At 43.2% G+C, this 22023-nt stretch overlaps 1 protein-coding gene across 3 annotated transcripts in view; it reads left to right on the top strand.

The window, feature by feature from the left end:
• Window positions 1–22023, top strand: part of ptprfa (protein tyrosine phosphatase receptor type Fa) — a 516187-nt gene that overhangs the window by 181570 nt on the left and 312594 nt on the right. For all 3 annotated transcript variants that reach the window (XM_051711353.1, XM_051711352.1, XM_051711351.1), the window contains exons 3-4: window positions 11994–12139; window positions 19376–19517. In XM_051711353.1, coding sequence (XP_051567313.1) covers window positions 11994–12139; window positions 19376–19517 — 288 coding nt within the window. The remainder of the gene's footprint in view (window positions 1–11993; window positions 12140–19375; window positions 19518–22023) is intronic.

Genomic DNA, 22023 nt, shown 5'->3' with positions numbered 1-22023 from the left:
TGCTGATAATGGGGGCACCATTTTGCCTTTCTATCGCTATTTAGACAGAGCCATTACTGTAATTGACCACCCAATGGGAAATAAAAGAGAAGCAATTTCTCTAGGGTTTTATCTCGCTCCTCTACTCTTTTCTCCTCTCTTGAATAATAAAACAGGCCAGGCGTTCAGTCTGGAGTCTCTCTAACTCGGTTTGAAAGTTTAGTGTCCTTGTCACCTCATTACCGCCCACAATATTCTAACCACTTTTAAGTTAACAGATTAAAAGATTTGTTTACTGTGTACATCAGCTTGAGTAAGTCTGAAAGACTCATTCTTAGGTAGACAGACAGAAAGACAGACAATGACATTACAAAGAACTTACTGTAGGTAATCTTGTCTGAACCAAGATGTTGTAATCTTCAGTGCAGTACACCAGCAGTACTGGTATTGAACATATTAACACTTCGTGTTCTGTCATCCAATCACATTCTGTCTCACAGATGTGAAGAAAGCACAACTAGAGGTAAGAGGTGCATCTATTATGAATGAGAATAAATGGCTATGCTGCTGTGTCTCGATCTATGTTTGGATGGTTGATGTTCAGTGGCAGAGGGCACGGCTGACTTCCTGGAAACTGTCGGATTTTTCACTTGCTGCAGGGCTTGTCAGTTCTATATGGGCTGATCTGTAAAGAAAGGAGAAGAGTTCTTATTTCCATTATGCTGTATAACACTAAATGTGAGCAGAACATGAAACGCAGAGTGAAAAGCATGTACATGTTGCACCTACAAAAGAATTGTTGTGTGACACTTTTTTCTGTGTAACACAAAAGCAAAATGTTCAAGCTGCTCTTTTCCATACAGTGAATGTGGACAGGGGCTGTCAGCTCCAAAAATGATACAAAAGCACCATTAAATTATCATGAAAGTGTCCATACGATTTGTACATTATATATGTCTTCAGAAGCCATACGGTAGCTTTGTGAAAAATAGACTGAAATTTTAGTCATCATTCACTGAAAATCCTCCCCTCTCCCGTAGTTCTTAAATGTTATTTACACTGATTTTGAGTTCAAATATGGTGCAGAAATATTTTGACGTAAATTTTGACGTTGGTTATCATGTGGGTTGTAACCGATCCTGTTGCACATGTTTGATTCGAGAGCAAGAGCGGAGGGGAAGATTTTCAGAAAATAGCGATTGAAATTTCGGTCTGTTCCTCACACAGAGCTGTTGTTTAACTTTTAACATAGTGCATTTGCTGTATGGACTACTTTTAGGTACTTAAATCGTTTTTTTTTCTCATTCATTCAAATTTCATTCAATAGTCATTAACATGTTTAACAAGTCACAAGTAAATATTACAGCTCTTAAATTAGCATCTAATAGTAAGTGGCAGTAAACTGTGTGTCTCACATTTGATCCTGCAGATAAAAAAATAACGCATACAAACAAGCATAGTTGATCTGCTGCTTTCAGTGCTGTTGATCCTTATTAATATAGTGATCTGTCAGCAGGACAGATTAACAGTGTCCTCACACCAGGCAGAGGGGATTTGGGTGGCATGTTTGTGTTCGGCTCTTACTGCATTCCTAGTCCAGAAACTACACATATTCTTGCATTACTGTGGCTTTACAAGCATTACTTAGGAAGCTAGCTATAAACATGTCAACAATATAATGTCCTGGTTACTTTTGTAACCTTCCAGGGAATGAGACGTTGTGTCGATGTAGTGACACTAGGGGTCACTCTTGGGAGCCCGAAACACCCCTGATCTTTGAAAAAAGTCCAATGAGAATTGGCGAGTGGAATTTGCATGCCACTCCCCTGGACATACGGGGTATAAAAGGAGCTGGTATGCAACCACTCATTCAGGTTTTGTGCTGAGGAGCCGAGACCAGGTCCTGGCCATTTCAACGGGTAGTTCAGCGTTGTGGCAAGAGGGATACAACGTCTCGTTTCCTCCATCAGGGAACAGAGGTTACGAAAGTAACCAGGATGTTCCCTATCTGTCACTCACTCGATGTTGTGTCGATGTAGTGACACTAGGGGTACCTATACAAAATGCCACAACTAGCTGAACTGTGTTACGTGAAGTGGCGGTGTGTGACGGGCAGACTGCTGTGTGCACCAGGCCATCACATAACCTCCCCCAACACTCTTTATGAGTGTCGAACAGTCCGTCAGGACAAGTCGACTGCTCAACAAATAGGGACAGTCTGGCCCAGCCGAGGCCTCTTTTCCTTCTCTTCTCTCCCCAAAAAGAGTGGAATTTGTTAACTGACTGGGAGCCCTAAGCGTCTACGTTGGGGGGGTGTCACTCCCAAGGGGAAGACACCGCGGAGACCACACCCTGCCAAAAAAAAAAGGGGGGGGGGTACTTCAAGTGGAAATACATTACATGGTCTTACCAAGTCTTGTTGGAAGTATGTCATGTGGAGAGTCGCATGGTAGGTCCTACCCAAGGGGGAGGAGTTTCTACAAGCATGGCGACCGGAGCAGAGGGCCCTCTGCTCAAGGAAGACGTAGTTTAACAAGAGAGAAACTATTTTACGGAAGATATAACACATGGGGTTACCTATGGGGAACCACCGCATGCGGAGCATCTACATCAGTACAGGGCCTTACCAGCACATTTACTGAGCCGGCAGCGAGTTTCTCCGCAAACTCGACTGCCACAGGGCTAAGGAGGAAAGTCATCCAAGGATCACAGTCTGGGAACACTACTGGGAGTCAAGAGCGCACGTCTTCCCCTCAAGGGAGGGGAAAGGCGCTATGCGCAAGCGGTACACCCGGCCAGCTGTCCCGGAACTTACCTGCTTGTGCCTTCCACTACACGGGACGAAACCGACTCAACCCGGAGACTGTAGAACCTCGCAAAGGTGTTGGCTGTTGCCCAGTCCGCTGCTCTGCAGATGTCTGCCAAAGAGGCACCACTGACCAGGGCCCAGGAGGCCACCACACTCCTGGTAGAGTGGGCTCGTAACCCCGCAGGGGGTGGCACGTCCTGAGCTTGATATACCATAGCAATGGTGTCAATGACCCACTGTCCACGAAAGCAGACAAAGAGCTGCTCGAAGCTTCTAAAGCTCTGCGTGCAATCCAAATAGATGTGTAAAGCTCGCACCAGACTCAGCAACGCCAAGGCTGGGTCTGCCTCCTCCTGGGGCAGCGCTTGCAGGTTCACCACCTGATCCCTAAAAAGGGGTCGTGGGAACCTTAGGCACATAGCCCGGTCGGGGTCTCAGGATCACGTGAGAGTAACCCGGACCGAACTCCAGGCACGATTCGCTGACAGAGAATGCTTGCAGGTCCCCTACCCTCTTGATGGAAGTGAGCGCAGTCAGGAGGGCAGTCTTGAAAGAGAGTGCCTTAAGCTCAGCTGACTCCAAGGGCTCAAAGGGAGCTCCCTGTAGAACCTGAAGGACTACAGAGAGGTCCCACGGGGGAACGAGGCGTGGTCTAGAGGGGTTCAACCTCCTAGCACCTCTCAGGAACCTGATGATCAAGGTGTGCTTCCCCAAGTACATACCATCTACTGCATCGTGATGAGCCGAAATAGCGCCTACATACACCTTCAAGGTGGAGGTGCTGTCGCGAGGAGCGTGAGATCCAAGAACCATGTCTGGGTGGGCCAGTAGGGTGCTACTTGGATGACCTGCTCCCAGTCCTCCCTGACCTTGCACAGGGACGATTCCTGGGAAGTAAACAGGTCTACCTGTGCTTGACCGAATCGACTCCAAATCAGCTGGACCACCTGAGGGTGGAGTCTCCACTCTTCCCTGAGGGTAACCTGACGTGACAGCGCATCCGCTGCGGTGTTGAGGTCGCCCGGGATGTGAGTGGCTTGTAGCGACTTGAGGCGCTGCTGACTCCAGAGGAGAGTTGTGACATGCAATGGGAGCGTAGACCGCCTTGGTGGTTGATGTAAGCTACCATCGCTGTGTTGTCTATCTGGACCAACACATGCTTTCCCTGGATCAACGGCCGAAACCTCTGCAAGGCGAGCAGTACTGCCAATAACTCTAGGCAGTTGGTGTGCCAATGCAGCCGCGGGCCAGTCCAAGAACCGGCGGTTGTATGCCTGTTGCATACGGTGCCCCAGCCCGTCTTGGAGGTGTCTGTTGTAACCACACCTGCTCTAGGGGAACCCCTGCCCATAGAAATGCCAGGTCGGTCCAAGGGCTGAAGAGGCGGCGACCGCGGCACCATGCCCATCTCGGGACTCGAGCCAGTGCTGTCAGAAGCGGTCTCATATGCATCAACCCGAGCGGTGTGGCCGTCGCTGAGGATGCCATATGCCCCAGGAGCCTCTGAAAATGTTTTAGTGGAACCACTGTCCTCTGTCTGAACGCCTTCAGACAGTTCAGCATTGACTGAGTGCGTTCATTCGTGAGATGCGCTGTCATCGAGACTGACTCCAACTCCAGACCGAGAAAAGGGATGCTCTGAACCTGGGAGAGCTTACTCTTTTCCCAGTTGACCCTAAGCCCCAGGCTGAGGTGTCGAAGCACGAGGTCCCTGTGTGTGCATAGCAACTCTCGAGAGTGAGCTAAGATCAGCCAGTCATCGAGATAGTTGAGAATGCAGATGCCCACTTCCCTTAGCGGGACAAGGTCTGCCTCCGTGACATTCATGAAGACGCAAGGGGACAAGGACAGGCCGAAGGGGAGGACCTTGTACTGGTACGCCTGGCCCTCAAAGGCAAACCGCAGGAAGGGTCTGTGTCGAGGTAGGACCGAGACGTGGAAGTACGCGTCCTTCAGGTTTACCGCCGCAAACCAATCTAGATGTCGGACACTCATTAGAATGCGTTTTTGCATCAGCATCTTGAACGGGAGACTGTGCAAGGCCAGGTTCAGTACTCGCAGGTCCAAGATTGGTCCCAACCCACCACCTTTCTTTGGTATGATGAAGTAAGGGCTGTAGAACCCTTTCCTCATCTCGGCTGGAGGGACAGGCTCTATCGCACCCTTGCTCAGGAGGGTCGCAATCTCTGCACGCAAGGTAATGGCATTCTCGCCCTTCACCGAGGTGAAGCGGATGCCGCGAGCACCTGGCAAACTGAATCGCGTAGCCGAGTCAGATGGTCCGGGTCAGCCATCGCGACGGGTTGGAAAGCACGAGCCATGCGTCCAAACTCCGGGCAAGGGGGACCAAGGGGATAATCATGTCAGATGTACCGGTGGGTGGGGCCTCACGGCAGGCGGAGCTCGAGGTGACACGTCGAGGGGACTCGAGTCCCGTGGCTATGCTGAGTCGAAGGACATCGAAGCACTTACCTGGCTCCTGCCGCCCACCATGAGATTGGCCGAGGAGGGGGGAGGAGGAGTCTCTTCCCATAGGTCCATCGGCACTAATACCATGTGGGGGTATTCGTGCCACAGCTGGGCACCCAAGGGAAGGGGGTCTGCCGCTGGAGCACCAACCCTGCCAAAAAGGAAAGGTGGACGGCGGTCATGACGACGGCCGTGCACACTGGACATGTGACCCAGGAAACAAGGAAACTGCTCTTTTGCTGAACCTTTGGGTACCACAGACTCTGGGGCATGCAGCGAAAAAGGAAACAAAATATTCTCCTCCCGGCCCTCCACTGGGGGATGGAGAGGTCTATGCAGCTCCAAAGAGATGGGTCTCCTTGCCCCTGGGTCACCCATCTCAGGGGCGTTTCGAAGCCTTCCTCGGGTTCTTGGCGGCAGGCCGTGAGACGGGGGCGTCTGCTTCCTGCGATGGGCTGCACGCCGGGGCCAGGCCACGGGGGCGGGCTGCGGCGGAGCCGGAGATGTTGCTGCAGGGAGACGCCCTTGGTGACGAGCAGACGGGGTGTGGGATCTTGAGCCACGCCGGGGCAGGATGTGCTTTATAGCCTCCGTCTGCTTCGTCACCTTCGAGAACTGCTGGGCAAAGTCCTCAACGGTGTCGCCAAACAGGCCAACCTGGGAGATGGGGGCGTCAAGGAACCTTACATCTCTACCAAGTTGAGCCAGAGGTGGCGCTCCTGGACCACGAAAGTGGACATCGCATGCCCGAGAGACCGCGCTGTGGTCAGTCGCCGAGTGCAGTTCCTGCATCAATCCCGGGTCAGAACTACCCTCGTGCAGTTCTTTCAGCGCCTTGGCTTGGTGTACTTGCAGGAGAGCCATGGCGTGCAGGGCGGAGGTGGCTTGTCCAGCGGCACCGCAGGCCTTAGCCATCAGAGACGACGTAAACCTACAGGCCTTGGACGGGAGCTTCGAGCGCTCGCACCAGGTGGCGGTGCTCTGCGGACATAAGTGCACTGCGAGCGCCTTTTCCACCTGGGGGATCACCAAATACCCCCTGGCCGCTTCACCATTGAGGGTAGTGTAAGGGGGAAGTCACCTACTGGTCCAAGGATGGTATCCAATGGCATGGCTGAAGGTCTGCTGTGTGTTCTGTCTTATCATGTGCGACATTTAATAATACTTTTATTATTTGATTTGAGTTCCATGTTTTAATAATCTTATCATTAATTCTTTTCTTTATTTCATCTGACTCCAATTATGAAAAAACCTCGTTGATGTATCTATTCTCTGAATTTAAGTTTTGTATCTTATTATTTTTAAATTCTCTCTTCTAGACTGTATTTGTTATATGAATGTTATTTGGGTCCTGTGCTGGCCGGACACAGGTCCTTTAACTACAAATTCATCAGTTTCAGATATTAGTAAGTTTTAGACTAAGTCCTTATAGGATCTCGGCTTTATCCGTTTAGTCGTATTTGGCTAAGTTCATATAGATTCTCGACTCACCGTTTAGCCCCAGTCAATTAAGCTCTGTTTTACAGATTCTCGGTCCTACCATTAGTATTCCTGTTTAATTCTACTTGGCTAAGTTCTATTATAGATTCTCGGTTTACTGTTTAGCCCCAGTCAATTAAGTTCTGTTTTACAGATTATCGGTCATACCCTTAGTATTCCCGTTTAATTCTGCTTGGTTAAGTTCTATTATAGATTCTTGGTTCGCCGTTTAGCCTTTTAGTACATACGTAACTAATGGGTTACTTCTGAAGTAGCTTAATTAAGCCAACTCTGACCATAGATTTGTAATTAATAAGAAATATACTAGAAAACAGTCCTTCAGAATGAATCATAATAACAATTTATTTATCAGGTAATAGTAATACATCCAAACAATCCAATTATAATAATAAATCAAACTCAAAGCTATCAGTGAACCAAGCATAATAATATAATTAAAGTTGCATTCCATTCAAACATTTACCAAACATAAAAAAATACAAATTGTAATTACCTGATAGAGAAAAAACTACACACAATGTTTACTGTGTGGATCTTCTGGCTACAGAGAGACCTTGATAAATATAAACTACATGCAAATGGTAAAGCATGGGAGATCTGGCTTACAGATTCCTTCAAACATTTATCAATAATATGAAATACCTGGTAGAGAAAGACTACATGCAAATGGCAAAGCATGGGAGATCTGGCTTACAGATTCCCTGAGTTCTTCTGCCATCCTTCCTTAAGTACCAAACGATTCCATTGTTATTTCAGATGTGTGTGTTTGATGTTTTTTAGGATTTGGTTTACAATTTAGGGAGTTGTAAGTCGATCTTTGAATGAGTAGGTTGTTTGATGTTTACAAAGAATACACCTAATCTGCATACAGCATCTGGTCTCTGTGTGAGACTTGGAAGGGACATGCCCCGGATAGAATACAGTATTTTACTAAGTTCTTAAATCTTACTTGTGATTTGACTTTGCTGAAAGGGAATGAGACCGTTTTACCAGTTGCACTGAGACCTCTTGAATGATACCGAACATGTATGATCAGAAAACCTTTTACATTACAGAACAGGATAAGTCATAACTTAGTTTTTAGTGTCCTTAAAGTGATCTAAGGTGAGACAGAGAGAGAGAGAGAGCAGATGTGAGTGTGATTTGCATTTTATGGTCCCCATCAGTGGGGTGTGTTTTCTCAGAGTTCTTTGACTTTCCCGGAAGTGATGCAGACAATTTTTGTGACAGTCTTACAGTAGCGAGAGCTGGGGAGCTGAAAGATCAGGACCGGGCAGTAAAAGGTGCCTCACACGACCACGTCAGCTCCTCATGCACATCCGGGAAGAAAGGAACAGGGCCGGGCCGCGGCTGTGAGCGGTGCCCCAAGCCAAGGAACCAGTTGTCGAGCCGTGAGGGTTCAGGGGAGAGCAGAGGGTTCCACTCTAGCCTGACGCTTGCGGCCGCCCGGGAAAGCATGTCCGTCATTTCCGTGTCGGCCTGAGATTGGGTGACCGTTCCCGAAGGAGAAAGCCTAGCCGAAGCCTCAGCATCAGACGGGACGAGCCCGCTCTCCGATGCTGCGCTCGATAACTCATCATCTTCTGGGGCGCAAACGAGATGTCGAACCCACCCTGAGATGAGCCGGCGATCTCGTCCGAGCACGCGGGGGCAAGCGAGCGTGCTGGGGAATGGGAGGTCCGTGGGGGGATACCTGGCTGAGGTGGTCCCATTGAGGTCCCCAAATCGCCCCCAGTGCTAACTGGCATGGCCTCATACCCATGGGTAGAAGGACCGAGGTGGGGAGCCGCTGGGGTTGCTTGCTTTTTACGAATGCAAGCCACGACCGGAACGTTGCCATGGTCATGTTCTCGCAATGAGGACATGGTCCATCCATGAACAATGTCTCCGCATGGGCAGTGCCCAGACTCGTAAGACAGCGATTGTGGCCATCGGAAGCGGAGCGATAGTGACCGCAACCAGGAATAACTCACAAATGGAAGGGCATCTTTAAAAAGACGTTCTGTGTGTGCCGCTCTTTTATGAATGGAAAATATACTCTTTTTTCAGAATATACTCTTTTTTGCTCTGCCGAAGCACCCAGGGGCGTTCTCTGCACTGCACAGGCACAGAGCAGGAGAAGCCGCTGAAATGCGCCGTCAAATCCAGCAGTCTTTAGCAAGGTGAGTTTTTCTAGAGGTATTGTATTCAGTGCACTGAATGCAACCGCTCGGCTCCTAAGAGAAAATCTGAATGAGTGGTTGCATACCAGCTCCTTTTATACCCGTATGTCTGGGGGAGTGGCATGCAAATTCAACTCGCCATTTCTCATTGGCATTTTTTCAAAGATCAGAGGTGTTTCGGGCTCCCAAGAGTGACCCCTAGTGTCACTACATCGACACAACGTTGAGTGAGTGACAGATAGGGAACTAACTTGCTCAGCAAGATTCTTTTGCTCATTACTATTGCTCCACCATGACAGTAGTTGACTTGAAATTGGAACGTAAATGCCGTTATTGCGCCCCTTGAAAATGCAACATTTAGATTGATTCATTTAGCAGACTCTTTTATCCAAAGTGACTTACAAATGAGGATTACAGCAAAAAAAAAACGTTTCATCCTAATACCTTGTCAAACCAGATGTGACATGATAAAGCCCAAAGTATACTTCGGTCAGACTCAAACGCTGAGCTTACACGTACAGGACATGTGACGCAAATTTCATCATCAGCAGAGTGCTTGAGCACTGAACGTGTTCAGCCACATTTTTCTAGCCGTGCATACTCTGAACGTGCAGAATGTGCATGCACCTGGAATTATTTGCACTAGTTAGTTGGTCCACAAGGTGGCAACACTCACAGTTGAGCCTTTCCTGTCATGAAGGCAAATCATTCTTAATCAACCCTGCTGAAAAGATTAGCAGTGCTGGTCACCAGCAATATTTTGTTTTTGATGCTGGAGCACTGGTGTCCACACTAACTAGCTTAACCAGCTTCACCAACTAGATGAGCACCAAACCAGCACATAAGGTTTAAGCTGGTCGTTTGATCATTATATATTTTAACAGAACAGATTCTTGCAAAAGGTGTTTAAACTGACTTTTTAATTAAGATAACTTATTAATTCTTAATATTTTTTTTTTTTTTTTTTTTAAATACCACTAATTGCTGTACAACAATTACTCTGATTTAATTCTCTCAAGCCTTAAGTACACATGACACAGTAACTATTCTTGGTTCATTTCGAAACGGACATGGCAAAATTAATGTTTCTCTTAGTTTAGTACATGAACCGGCTGATAAGAGTTATTTGTTTGAGAGGTAGCACTGTGTGTTTTGTTATGTAGATTTAAAAGAACTGGCTTCTAAGGGTCATTCAATCGGGAATCTGATTTAACTGGTCATGCTGTATGTTTTTCACTGTAGACTCAAAAGGACCAACTCAAGAGTCATTCATTTGAGAATCAGACTACATGGTTGCACTGTATGTTTTGTGCTGGTGATTCAGAAGAACCAGTTCATAAGAGTTATTGGCTCGGGAATCGGCTGCACTGGTCACACTCTGCCTTTGGCACTGTAGATTCAAAAGAATCGGCTCACAAGAGTCATTCGTTCGTGAAACTGATTACACTGGTTGCGCTGTATGTTTTGCGCTGTAGATTCAAAAGAACCAGCTCATAAGAGTAATTAGGCTAGTTCAGGAATGCATGGTGTCCAGTCCTCATCAGTGGAAGAATGAATGTTCTAGAACCGTTAACGGAACCAAAAGCCATGAAAATAATTTGGTTGTGGTAAGTATATAACCGGTTCTCAGTTCTAAACCCTGCTCAAAGGTAAAAGTGATTCATAAATAAAGTAAATAATATTTTATAATCCTAAAGTAAAAAATAAATAAATAAATAAATAAAATAATATATATATATATATATATATATATATATATATATATATATATATATATATATATATATATATAAAAACAATATATGTTTTATATATAGAAACATATGATGTGAATTAACCTGTCAGCGGTCTGCATTCTGAACGCATACTGCATCACAGGAGGCTAACCATAATTACATTCATTTTGCTGACATCAGTGCCATGAAAATAGCAAGAGAGAGCCAAAGTGAGCAAGAGAATTAGAGTAAAGGAAAATGACAAGGTTTCACTGACTCTCTCTCTATCACACACAGAAACCGGTACCAAGACAGTTCCTGCCAAAGAAAAAATGAAAACATTTTCTCTTGAGAGGGCAGCGCTTTTCATTATGCATCAATAGCCATAGACTGGGGTAAACAAAGCAGGCAGAGTGTTATGATATATCTATTCATCTCTGTGGTGCGAGGGAAGGCTTGAATCTTTAATTACACTCACGTCAGCTCTCCGTTCCTCTGCAGGCGCTTTCACCAGGTGAAGGTGGTGGACGGGGAGCTCAATTTGTTTGGGTTGCTACGACTCGTATTCTGTTAGAGCATTTAATTATGCTTCTGATACATCCTCGTAGATGGAGCTCTCATGCCATATAAACAGTTAATACTTATCTTGAGTACAGCCGACCAGAGAGCTTTGGCAACAGGGGAAATAGAATTCCCTCATATTACCCATATTTATAGTATCTAACCATGAGAGACATGACTAACTCACTTGGAGGAATATTATTTGGATCAAATTCAAGGTCTAGCTGAAGCAGCCTTTAGACACCGTTAAACAATGTGTTTTTGTTCAAACGCTTGTTGCGTTTACACCTCTTATGCACACTGCAACAGCCTTTTCCTCCACCGAAAATGGAGTGATTCGAAAATGCTCTCCATTACTGCTTACTTTGGAAAGCAATGACATTAGGTAAATAAGAACATATTAGTATTAGCCAGGACAACACAATAGAAAGTTGTGTTGACTTTTTATTGTTGCTATAATACACACAATGACACAGTAAGAAAAAGAGCTATAAAAATTTATATTGATAGCATAGCTCATATAAATAGGTCTTGGAAGAATTTGATGAGAAATGCTTGGTCATTGACTTTCGATTGCAGACTTCGGTATCTTGGCAAATCTGAGCACAGTTTGAGACATCGAGAACTTTTCTGAAACTTTGGTATTACTATGGTCTTTTTCTCAGGAGAAACATCTGTGAGGCTGGAGACTCAAGCAAAAGTCTTCATTTTCTATATGAAAGATCACATTTGTAATTTTTCTTTCATAATGGTGGTGTTGTGTGTTTTAATGTTTTTCTCTCTATCTCTTTCCCCCAGGCATGCCCAGTTTTATTAAGACTCCTGAAGATCAGACAGGGATCTCTGGAGGAGTGGCATCTTTTGTTTGCCAGGCGGTCGGGGAGCCAAAACCACGCATCACCTGGATGAAGAAGGGCAAGAAAGTCAGCTCACAGCGCTTTGAGGTGTGTATGTGTGCATGCTAAAGTGATGTGCTTGATTTGTACCTGCACTCTGATCAGATGTGATGTTGTGCATCATGTGGGAGATCAGCCTGCTTCCTGCCAGCTGTTCTTTTACCAGAACATTTCATCAGACTCAACAAAGAACCTTCCTGCTCCTCAACTATGACTGAACTTAACATGCTGTAAGGCATCCCAAAATGATGCAGCACCACTCTTTGATTAAGATCAAGTGTGGGGTATTTTATCTTTCATCATGAGCTGCTCTGAGGTCCAGAGGATGCCAAGGAAATGTCAGGTATTTCCTTGTGTTCCATATAGCTGTGATAATGCTGAACTGACTGACACATTATGCCGCATATGTGTTATATATGGATCTCAGATATATAGTGCAGTGAGCTAAAATTAAGTCTATGGTCTGCAAGTACTGCAGGTTCCATCCCAGGAAAAAACTGACCCCTAACACACAGTAGGTAAGTTACTGAAATGGCAGTTTGGTGTATATGTAATGGTATATTATAGTGACGAAAAGATGAATTTCAGCACCACTTCTTGGACTCTCCTTTCTGGAATTTTTTTCTTTTTTGCTGAAAAGTGATTTGAGCACTTTTGCCAGTTTCCACCAGACTCAGGAGCCATTCATACCAAGCACATCCTTGCGCTAAAAAGCTAAACACAATGCCACGAGCAGAACACAGGTGTCTTGAGATGCTTTTTTTTTTAATCTCTATTTCTTTCCAATTTGGCATGCCCAATTCCCAATGCCCTGTAATTCCTTGTGGTGGTACAGTTACTCTTCTCAATCTGGGTGGCAGAGGATGAATCTCAGTTGTCTCCACTTCTAAGACAGTTAGCCTGCACATCTTACCATGTAGCTTGCTAAGCGCATTACCGCTGAGACTTATGCCGGATTCACACATCCTCTATGAGCGGGGCATGTGCGGAGCATGAGCAGGGCATGAGCAGCGCAGTCACGTTTGGCTTTCATATTGGCCGCGTCTCTTCTACGAGACAGCTGCGGCTCTTCGCAGAATAATAACGTTTTCTGTGGGTTCCTACGCCAAATATTTTCTTCAATAAAATTAATAAATATAACAAATTTGGACTTTATGAAATCGTATGTACATGAGTAGGACAACATTTACATCACAATGGTAAATAATTTAGACCCCCAACCCACAAAGTATCGGGTGATTCTATCGTCTGCATTCAGTCAGAGAACAGAAACTGTTGTGCTCTCCATTACTGCTTACTTTGGAAAGCAATGACATTAGTTAAATAAGAACATATTTATTTATGTCCATATTAGCCAGGACAACACAATAGAAAGTTGTGAGTTTGCATCCAGCCTGACCACCCATAGTTTATGAAATAAGTAAACAATAATAATAATACAATAACTAAATAATGCCATTTCTTTGTTAAAACACCTGAGAAAACCGTGTTAGGTAGACTAATATTATGACATGAAGGCAAAACATATAACAGTAAATTGAAACATTAACTTACTGCTCAAAACTGCAAATCTATTGCATCCCATACCATTTCCTTTGCTAATAAATCCTTGTAGGCTATATTAAATGCTGAGGGCTGTACAGCACTTAGTAATTCTCAACCTCCACAATCAGTCAGGTATCATCTATTATTTTGGCCTTGCAAATCCGAATGAGGTAAATCGTTGCTTCAACGACAATGGCCTGCAGTCACGTGCAGTTATGTTTATCAGCGTATTTGGTCATGATTGGTTGATGTTGTAAAGCCTATACTATATCCCTACATGTACATAAACAGGCAAAAGTCTTGCAGTTTATTTATTCTTTCCATTATTTAGTTATTATGTGTTTGTTTGTGTGCAGACCTATAAATTGTTGTGTCTTGTAGGTTCGGTTTAAATATTTTTCATTTGCTTTGACATCTTTTCTATAATTTCCTGATTATTTTACACCCAGAGCCGCTGAGTTCAGCATAAGCTGTGCTTCAAAAATAGGCTCAATGCCAAAACTATCTGCTCACTGCTGCGTCTGGGACACTTCTGGGACGAGACACCTCACGGCTCCCACTGTAATCTGTTAATATGTGCGCTGAAACACAAACGAGGTGCTCACGCCCCGCTCACATAGTATGTGTGAATCAGGCATTAGCGCCTGTGGAGGCTCACGCTGTTCTACGTGGCGTCCACGCACAACTATCCATTCGCTCCACCAAAAGCAAGAACCACCATATAACGACCATGTGAAAGGTAATCCACATGTCTCTACCCAACCTAGCAACCGGGCCAATTGCCACCATCATGATATTTTTATTATAGGTCTTGGGTAAACAATTCAGCACCATAAAACCACAAGTAAACACAGCCTTTTAAATGTCATATATTTTTACAATTTATCAATTATAAATTGTGGGCAATATTTTTTGGCAATACTTTTGTACACTACGTTGTCCTTTTATTGTTGTTTCAAGAATGGTTTTGTGCTTAATAATTGTTTTATTTTTAAAATTGCTCAGAAGCCTACAATAGGCTGTTTAATGCAGATGTAGATTTAAACAGAGGTGTAGAGAGGTCAGCTTGTATTCAATGAACTGTATATTTTTTTCTGGGCAATTACAGCAGGAATGTTCATTAGCTTATTTGTTGCCAAGATTTTAAGATATGAGGCTCGGCAAAAATTGACATTCATAAATAAAACCTATCCTGAGAAATAGTCACTGGAGAAAAAAGTGTGACAACTATCCCCCGGTCTTCCTCATACAGTATATTGTGCCATGGCGCTGCAGATTCAGCAGTGTCGCTGTGCTGGTCCTAAATAGCGTTGCAGGACACACTGACTATAGTATTACACTTGTGCCCTTGAGCAAGATCCCTACTGTCAGGTTTTTCTAGGTGAATAGTGCCTGTAATAAGTGTACTGTGATGTTGCTTTGGATACCAAACTGTCATCTTTATTCAGTAATGCAATCCATGTTATGAATGCCAGTCCACACCATTGCTCTGAGTCCACCCCAGTGGTCAGTTTTCTTGGACACAGTGATCAGCACCTCTCTTCTCTCTCCTCTGGCATTGAACAGGCTGAAGAGTGACACATCAGGACTTATACATCAGGATACTACTGCTGACTACTCTATGATGGCTTCTGTTTGGCCTCAGCCAGTCAAATCTGACATTTTGGTGGAGTGAGCAGAGAAAGTCCCCCTGGTCTCTGGCCAGTTGTAGAGAGCCTGTCTCTCAATGTCCTGCCACTCATGCAGTTTTTGCCATTGCTGGCAGTTTCATCAGCAGTACAGGTGGCAAATGTGAAACAATCTCTTAGTCCTGCCATGATGTGGTCACTGTAGGGTGACCGGGTCTTGGACAGTCATCTATCCTGCTGGTCTGCTTTAAAATCTTGTGCATTGCAATAGCATATATGCTATAAAGTGTCTGGCACCACAAAATATGCCAACCCGCTGTATGCCTAAAGACCCCTCGATCACTTTGGCACCTAACAATTAAAAACTGCAAAAACTACGTTGCTGGTCATATGGCTTAAAAGGGCCTTATCATGGAAAGCAGGATCTTCCTTGCTCTTTTAAAACAAGAGTTTGATCTACTTCACTGCTACTTAACTTCACACTTTCTCCAGTCCACCAAGAACATTTATAGAAACTAAGATGCAAAAAACAGCTTGTTCAGAAATCTTAATGGTTATGAAATAGGACTGACGATTAACCAAAATAAAAATCGAAATGGCGATATGACCCGGTGTTTTTTTTTTTTTTTTTTTTTTTTAAACATCGAGGGTTGCAATTTAAATATATAAATAAACAGTCTGAACACGCTGCCTGCTGTGCTGCACTTTTGTGCACGGCTGCTTTGTCTGTGGTGTGAAATGCTTTCTTAAATACATGTAAACGGGATCAGTGTATAACACCGTGGTTTCAGAGTAATTCTGTGCTCCATACACACAAATTTTGTCTACCTGGTGCCCTGCCTGAGTGACAGGTGCGCTCTGCATTTGGTTCGGTGTGCTAACGTGCGCTTAGCGCATTGTTTAAAGCGCCCCAGATTTACTTTAATTGCACATTTGCATAATTTCAAATACCTCTATGTTTGGCAGTTACAATTTGTTATACACATTTAAAATAACCCTATGAGACCTAGTTTTTGTTGACAGCAAGGCAGATGAGAGCATTTCACTGCATTAAAAGGCTGTTGTCAACTCAAGTACAGTCAACAGAAACTTCCTTTCCTTAAGTTTTCAAAATAAAAGCTTCCGCCGAAAAACAGGCTTGAGGGTTTAACCGGACTGCATAGTAAGTTGAGAAATTATTAAAGAAATAAATGACTATTGAATAATAATAATAATAATAATAATAATAATAATAATACATTATTATAGTAATAATGATAATTATTATTATACAATAATATATTTCTATAATAATTTATTAACTTAACATTATTTGTATTGCAATAATATAATATTCAAGTTGACTGAGTTTCAAAAAATAGTGAACTGACTCTTTCACAAACTGGTTTAATTTTGGTTAAACAGAACACACATTTTTTTTTTTTTTTCATGTTTATCACATAGCAGTTCAAATCGCAATCACATTTTTTTTTTTTCAAAATAATCGCAATTAGATTTTTTGTCCAAACCATTCAGCCCTATTGTGATCAATGATCGACTGCTGTGCACCGATCAGCCACAATATTAAAACCACCTGCCTAATATTGTGTAGGTCCGCCCCCTATTCTGAGATGCGGGTTGGTGCTCTTTTGGTGGCACGAGGGGGACCTACACAATATTAGGCATGTTGTTTTTATGTTATGGCTGATCAGTGGATACCAATGGCAATATACAGTATACATGCAATTTTCAAAATGCAGTTTATTTACAACTAATAAGATGTACACAAAATGTGTGAAATGAACACTTAATTTACATGGCATTTTCTCCAAATTCTTACAAAAAACAAATGGTTGATTATCCACTGACATAACTAATCTCCACTTTCACTTTCTCTTCCAAATTCTTCTTCTTTTGTTTTTTTGGCGATTCGCATTCTTCGTGCATATCGCCACCTACTAGTCAGGGCTGGTTAAAGGTGGAGATTTATAGTAAAAAAGGACTATTGATCTGTTTTTCACCCACACCTATCATATCACTTCTGAAGACATGGATTTAAGCACTGGAGTTGTATGGATTACTTTTATGCTGCCTTTATGTGCTTTTTGAAAATTCAAAGTTCTGGCCAGCATTCAATTACATTGTATGGGCCTACAGAGCTGAAATATTATTCTAAAAATCATAATTTGTGGGGGGCCTGGATAGCTCAGCAAGTAAAGACGCTGACTACCACACCTGGAGTTGCAAGTTCGAATCCAGGGCGTGCTGAGTGACTCCAGTCGGGTCTCCTAAGCAACCAATTGGCCCGGTTGCTAGGGTGGGTAGAGTCATGTTGGGTTAACCTCCTCATGGTCACTATAATGTGGTTCTCACTCTCGGTGGGGCGCATGGTGAGTTGTGCGTGGATGCTGCGGAGAATAGCATGAGCCTCCACACGCGCTAGGTCTCCGCGGTAACGACGATAATAGTGATAAGATGCGCGGACTGACTGTCTCAGATGCAGAGGCAACTGAGATTTGTCTTCAGCCACCCAGATTGAGGCGAGTCACTACGCCACCAGGAGAACCTAGAGCGCACTGGGAATTGGGCATACCAAATTGGAGAGAAAAGGGGAGAGAGAAAAAAAAATTGTCATTCAGAGGTCATTCATAGGAATATACTCTAGAGCAGGGGTCTTCAACCATTTTCAGGCCAAGGACCCCTTTGTGGGTAGAGAGAGACGGAGCCAGAACCCCTGTTACATATTGTATAAAATTGAGTGTTCCGTGTAATGCCTATAAAAATATGTATGGTGCTACGGTACCATATTATTGCATGTACATACTTCATGATGTTTACATTGCAAAGCCATTGAAATAATCATTAAATGATGCCCTGCTGAAAAGAGCAGCTAAAACCAGCATAAGCTGGTTGGCTGGTTTTAGCTGGTCGCCCAGCCTGGTCATACAGTAGGATTGACTGTCTCAGATGCGGAAGCAAATGAGATTTGTCCTCCGCCACCCAGATTGAGGCGAGTCACTACGCCACCAAGAGGACCTAGAGCGCATTGGGAGTTGGGCATACCAAATTGGGGAGAAAAGAAAAAAAAAAAAAAAAAATTATATGTGTTCTGCAGAAAAAAATTCACACATCTGGGATGGCATGAGGGTTAGTTATTGATGAAACAATTTTCATTTTTGGGTGAACTATCCCTTCCACATCTGACCACCCACATTACATTAGATTATTACATTATTAACACTGTTCTGGATTCAGCAACTTGGCCTGCCCTGATGAAGAAACAGTGTCAACTATATCAGTATACAGAGAATAGCCATTATAATAGAGGTCATTTACATAAAGAAGTCTTAAAGGCATACTAGCAAAAACAGCCTTTTAATTGTAAGGGTCACAGAGAGGGTTAAAAAAGGTCTAACATTTTTATATGAAAATATGTTGACATTATAAGTTGAACATGCTGTTAAACATCAAACTGGCCCTTTTAAAACATTATCATTCCAGAGAATGTTGCATTTGTTCTCTCCATCAGTATAGACAGTACGATGCTCTAGCAGTGCAGCAGGAGTGCTTGGGTTGATCTCGATTTGGCAGCCAAAAAAAAAAAAAAAAAAAAAAAAACGGGGAAAGGTTGACGGCAACACAGGCATGAGGGCTACCTGAGACAAGCCTCCCTCATACTGTCTACAAAGCTGTTTGAGCGTGAACGAGACTATGTCTGACAGCACCAGCATCTCCGTTCACTTAAACCCTCTGTCTCAGACACTCAATGCAGCTATGTCTCTTTGAGTGTAATGATGATCGTGTGTTTATACATGAGTTGATCTCGCTATATGTTTGACATTGCTGTCATATAAAAGTGAGTATGTTTGTTTCCATCTGGGTTAATCACTTTTTGGTGCTCAAGTCATTTAGCAGCCAAAATGAAAAATTTCTGTTATGAATTAAATGTCTCTAGAGTAAGCATTAATTCCGTAGCACCATAATTTAAATTTTTTTTTTTTTTTTGGTGATATCTCTTATATTTGATTGAAGACTTTTGGGATATTGGCAATTTTGAGCGCAGTTTAAGATAATGTTGAAATTTCTTTTGAAACATTCAGAAATGCTGAACACATTTTTATCTGTTTGTTAGGTGATAGAGTTTGATGATGGTTCAGGCTCAGTGCTTAGGATCCAGCCGTTACGGACACATCGAGATGAGGCCATTTACGAGTGCACGGCCACCAACAGCATGGGAGAAATCAACACCAGCGCTAAACTCATTGTACTGGAAGGTAAGATTATGCTCTCTCTCAATGTCTTGCAGGAGTGAATTGTGCAATTAGAGTTGGAGCAGATAAACAATCACATACCGTACTGGCTGCAGACTGATTTATTTTGGTTCCTCACAGTTTCTTTTGAAGTTTGTGTCCTGGTGCTCAGATGATTACCGTTCAGAGAATTTATCAAGCAGAAAGTCAGGTGATTAAATTCAGCAGGTGTTCTGGCTAACTGGAGCATGGGTGGGTTAGAAAGAGTTATGGGAGGGCATGTTAATGCTAGTTTCCTTTAAATGGCAAGGTTCCGCTTGTAATTACTGAATATGCTTCGCCAAATATTCACTAGTTGAATGAAGTAAACATTTCAGAGATAAACAGCGGAAAATCTGAAATAAAGATGTTCCCTATGTACTTTTTCTTACCTTTTTAATTATTCCTGGTTTTGTTGCTCACGCTTCATCAGTGCATGTTATAAATTGTGTCTTCATAGGAATATACTGTAGAGCAGGGGTCTTCAACAATTTTCAGGCCAAGTACCCCTTTGTGGGTAGAGAGAGATGGAGCCGGGAGCCCTGTTACATATTGTATAAAATTGAGTGTTGCATGTAATGCCTATAAAAATGTGTATGATGCTACGGTACCATATTATTGTATGTATATACTTCATGATGTTTACATTGCAAAGCCATTGAAATAATCATTAAATGATGCCCTGCTGAAAAGAGCAGCTAAAACCTGCATAAGCTGGTTGGCTGGTTTTAGCTGCTCACCCAGTCTGCTCATACAGTAGCTGGTCAGGCTGGTTTTAAAGGGGTTTTGAACACTTTTTTCGCTGGTCAGGCTGGTCTTAGCTCGTCAGGCTGGCCATGCTGATCTTAGCTGTAGGGTGGTCTTAGCTGGTCAGGCTGGTCTTAGCTGGTCAGGGTGGTCTTGGCTGGTCAGCCTGGCCAAGCTGGTTTAAGTTGGGAGGCTAGCTGGTCTCCCAGCCTGACCAGCTAAAAAGTGTTCAAACCCCCTCTGAAACCAGCTAACTGACCAGTCTGGCTAGGCGACCAGCTAAAACTAGCCAACCAGCTTAGGCTGGTTTTAGCTGGTCGTTTCAGCAGGGACAGCAGGGGTCTGCAACATTTCTGCATGAAGTGACATTTTTTTAGTTTCCACTGTTAATCCCTGTGCCAAACCTCCTCCAAAAAGAAAGAAAAAGACAGACAGATAGATAGACAGACAAACAGACAGAAAGAAAAACAGACAACTTTTATAAAGTTACAAAAATGGAGTCTTCATCTCATGTGAGTGATCAATTTTATACATATATTTCAAAATTGCTGTTCATTTAATTTAGTAAAAATTTGTAATGAGGAAAACAATGACTTAATGTATGACTTAAATATGTTGATTTCAGAGTCACTGTCTTGTATATGTGGAACGTTAAGGACCGTGTATGCCAGCTTGATAATCTCAGCGGTAACTAATTATTTATTTACACCAGGCAAGTAAGCTATTGTTCTGAAAGCAAAAAACAACTAATAATAATAAAAAAAAAACTGTAGGCTGTCATCTGCTCAGCCGCACAGAGCGACCAACGCAAAGCAGACACGTTTTACTCACGTGACCCTACACTGCATTGCCGCTAAACCTGATGTGTGTCGTGCATTGAGCGGCTCGTGATGAACGGAGGTCATGTGAAGGGTTTATCCGGGCTGCGCGCTTCTACTGACTAGTGCTGTTTAGTCACACTTTGAGATTTGGCATGCAGCTGCGAAGGACTTCAACATGTGGATAGACTAAAATTCATACTTCTCTCTCTCTCTGTCACTCACATGCGAGTGAGTGATTATTACAAATGCCAATGGTGGATCAAGCAATAATTTGCGGACCCCCTGCGGTACCACCGCGGACCCCCTGGGGGTCACGGACCCCCCGTTGAAGACCCTTGCTGTAGAGCACTAGTCATTTGGACTAGTTTAATGGCGATTTAAAGTGTTTTTTTGTCCTTTGTTGGAGATTGACAGCTCCTGGTCATTGTTGTTGTCAAACTGTCATAATATTTCTCTACTTTTGTTTTCTTCTGAAAAATTAACCAAAAACATAAACTATTTCAGTACTTTATGTATTTTGAATTCTCACAAAAAGTTTTGCATCCACTTACAATAGTTTTGCATCTCATAATACCTTTATCCATCCCTTACAAAAATTAGCTATGGTTTTTCTCCAGTAATCAGATTTTAACCATGATATTCTTAGTAAACTTTAGTAACAATTCTAGAGAACCTAGAGAATTCAGCTGTTGCAGTGGGGGGGAAACATCCACCCCTCCCCCACCATTTAATAATAAAATTCTTAGAAAATTGGTAAACTACATGTATATTACATTAGATTAATTACATAGTTTATAAAATAATTTATATGCTATATTATTTATATAGTTTATTATTAATTATATATTAGTAACATTTGAATCTTTAAAGTTATTTAGTAACAAAAAATCTGTAGCTAGCTACACATTGTTATATGAAAATTC

Source organism: Myxocyprinus asiaticus, chromosome 12 (assembly GCF_019703515.2).
Source record: "Myxocyprinus asiaticus isolate MX2 ecotype Aquarium Trade chromosome 12, UBuf_Myxa_2, whole genome shotgun sequence".
Taxonomy (NCBI): domain Eukaryota; kingdom Metazoa; phylum Chordata; class Actinopteri; order Cypriniformes; family Catostomidae; genus Myxocyprinus; species Myxocyprinus asiaticus.
The sequence above is the reverse complement of the archived record's forward strand: the minus strand, read 5'-3'. Positions and strand labels throughout refer to the sequence as shown.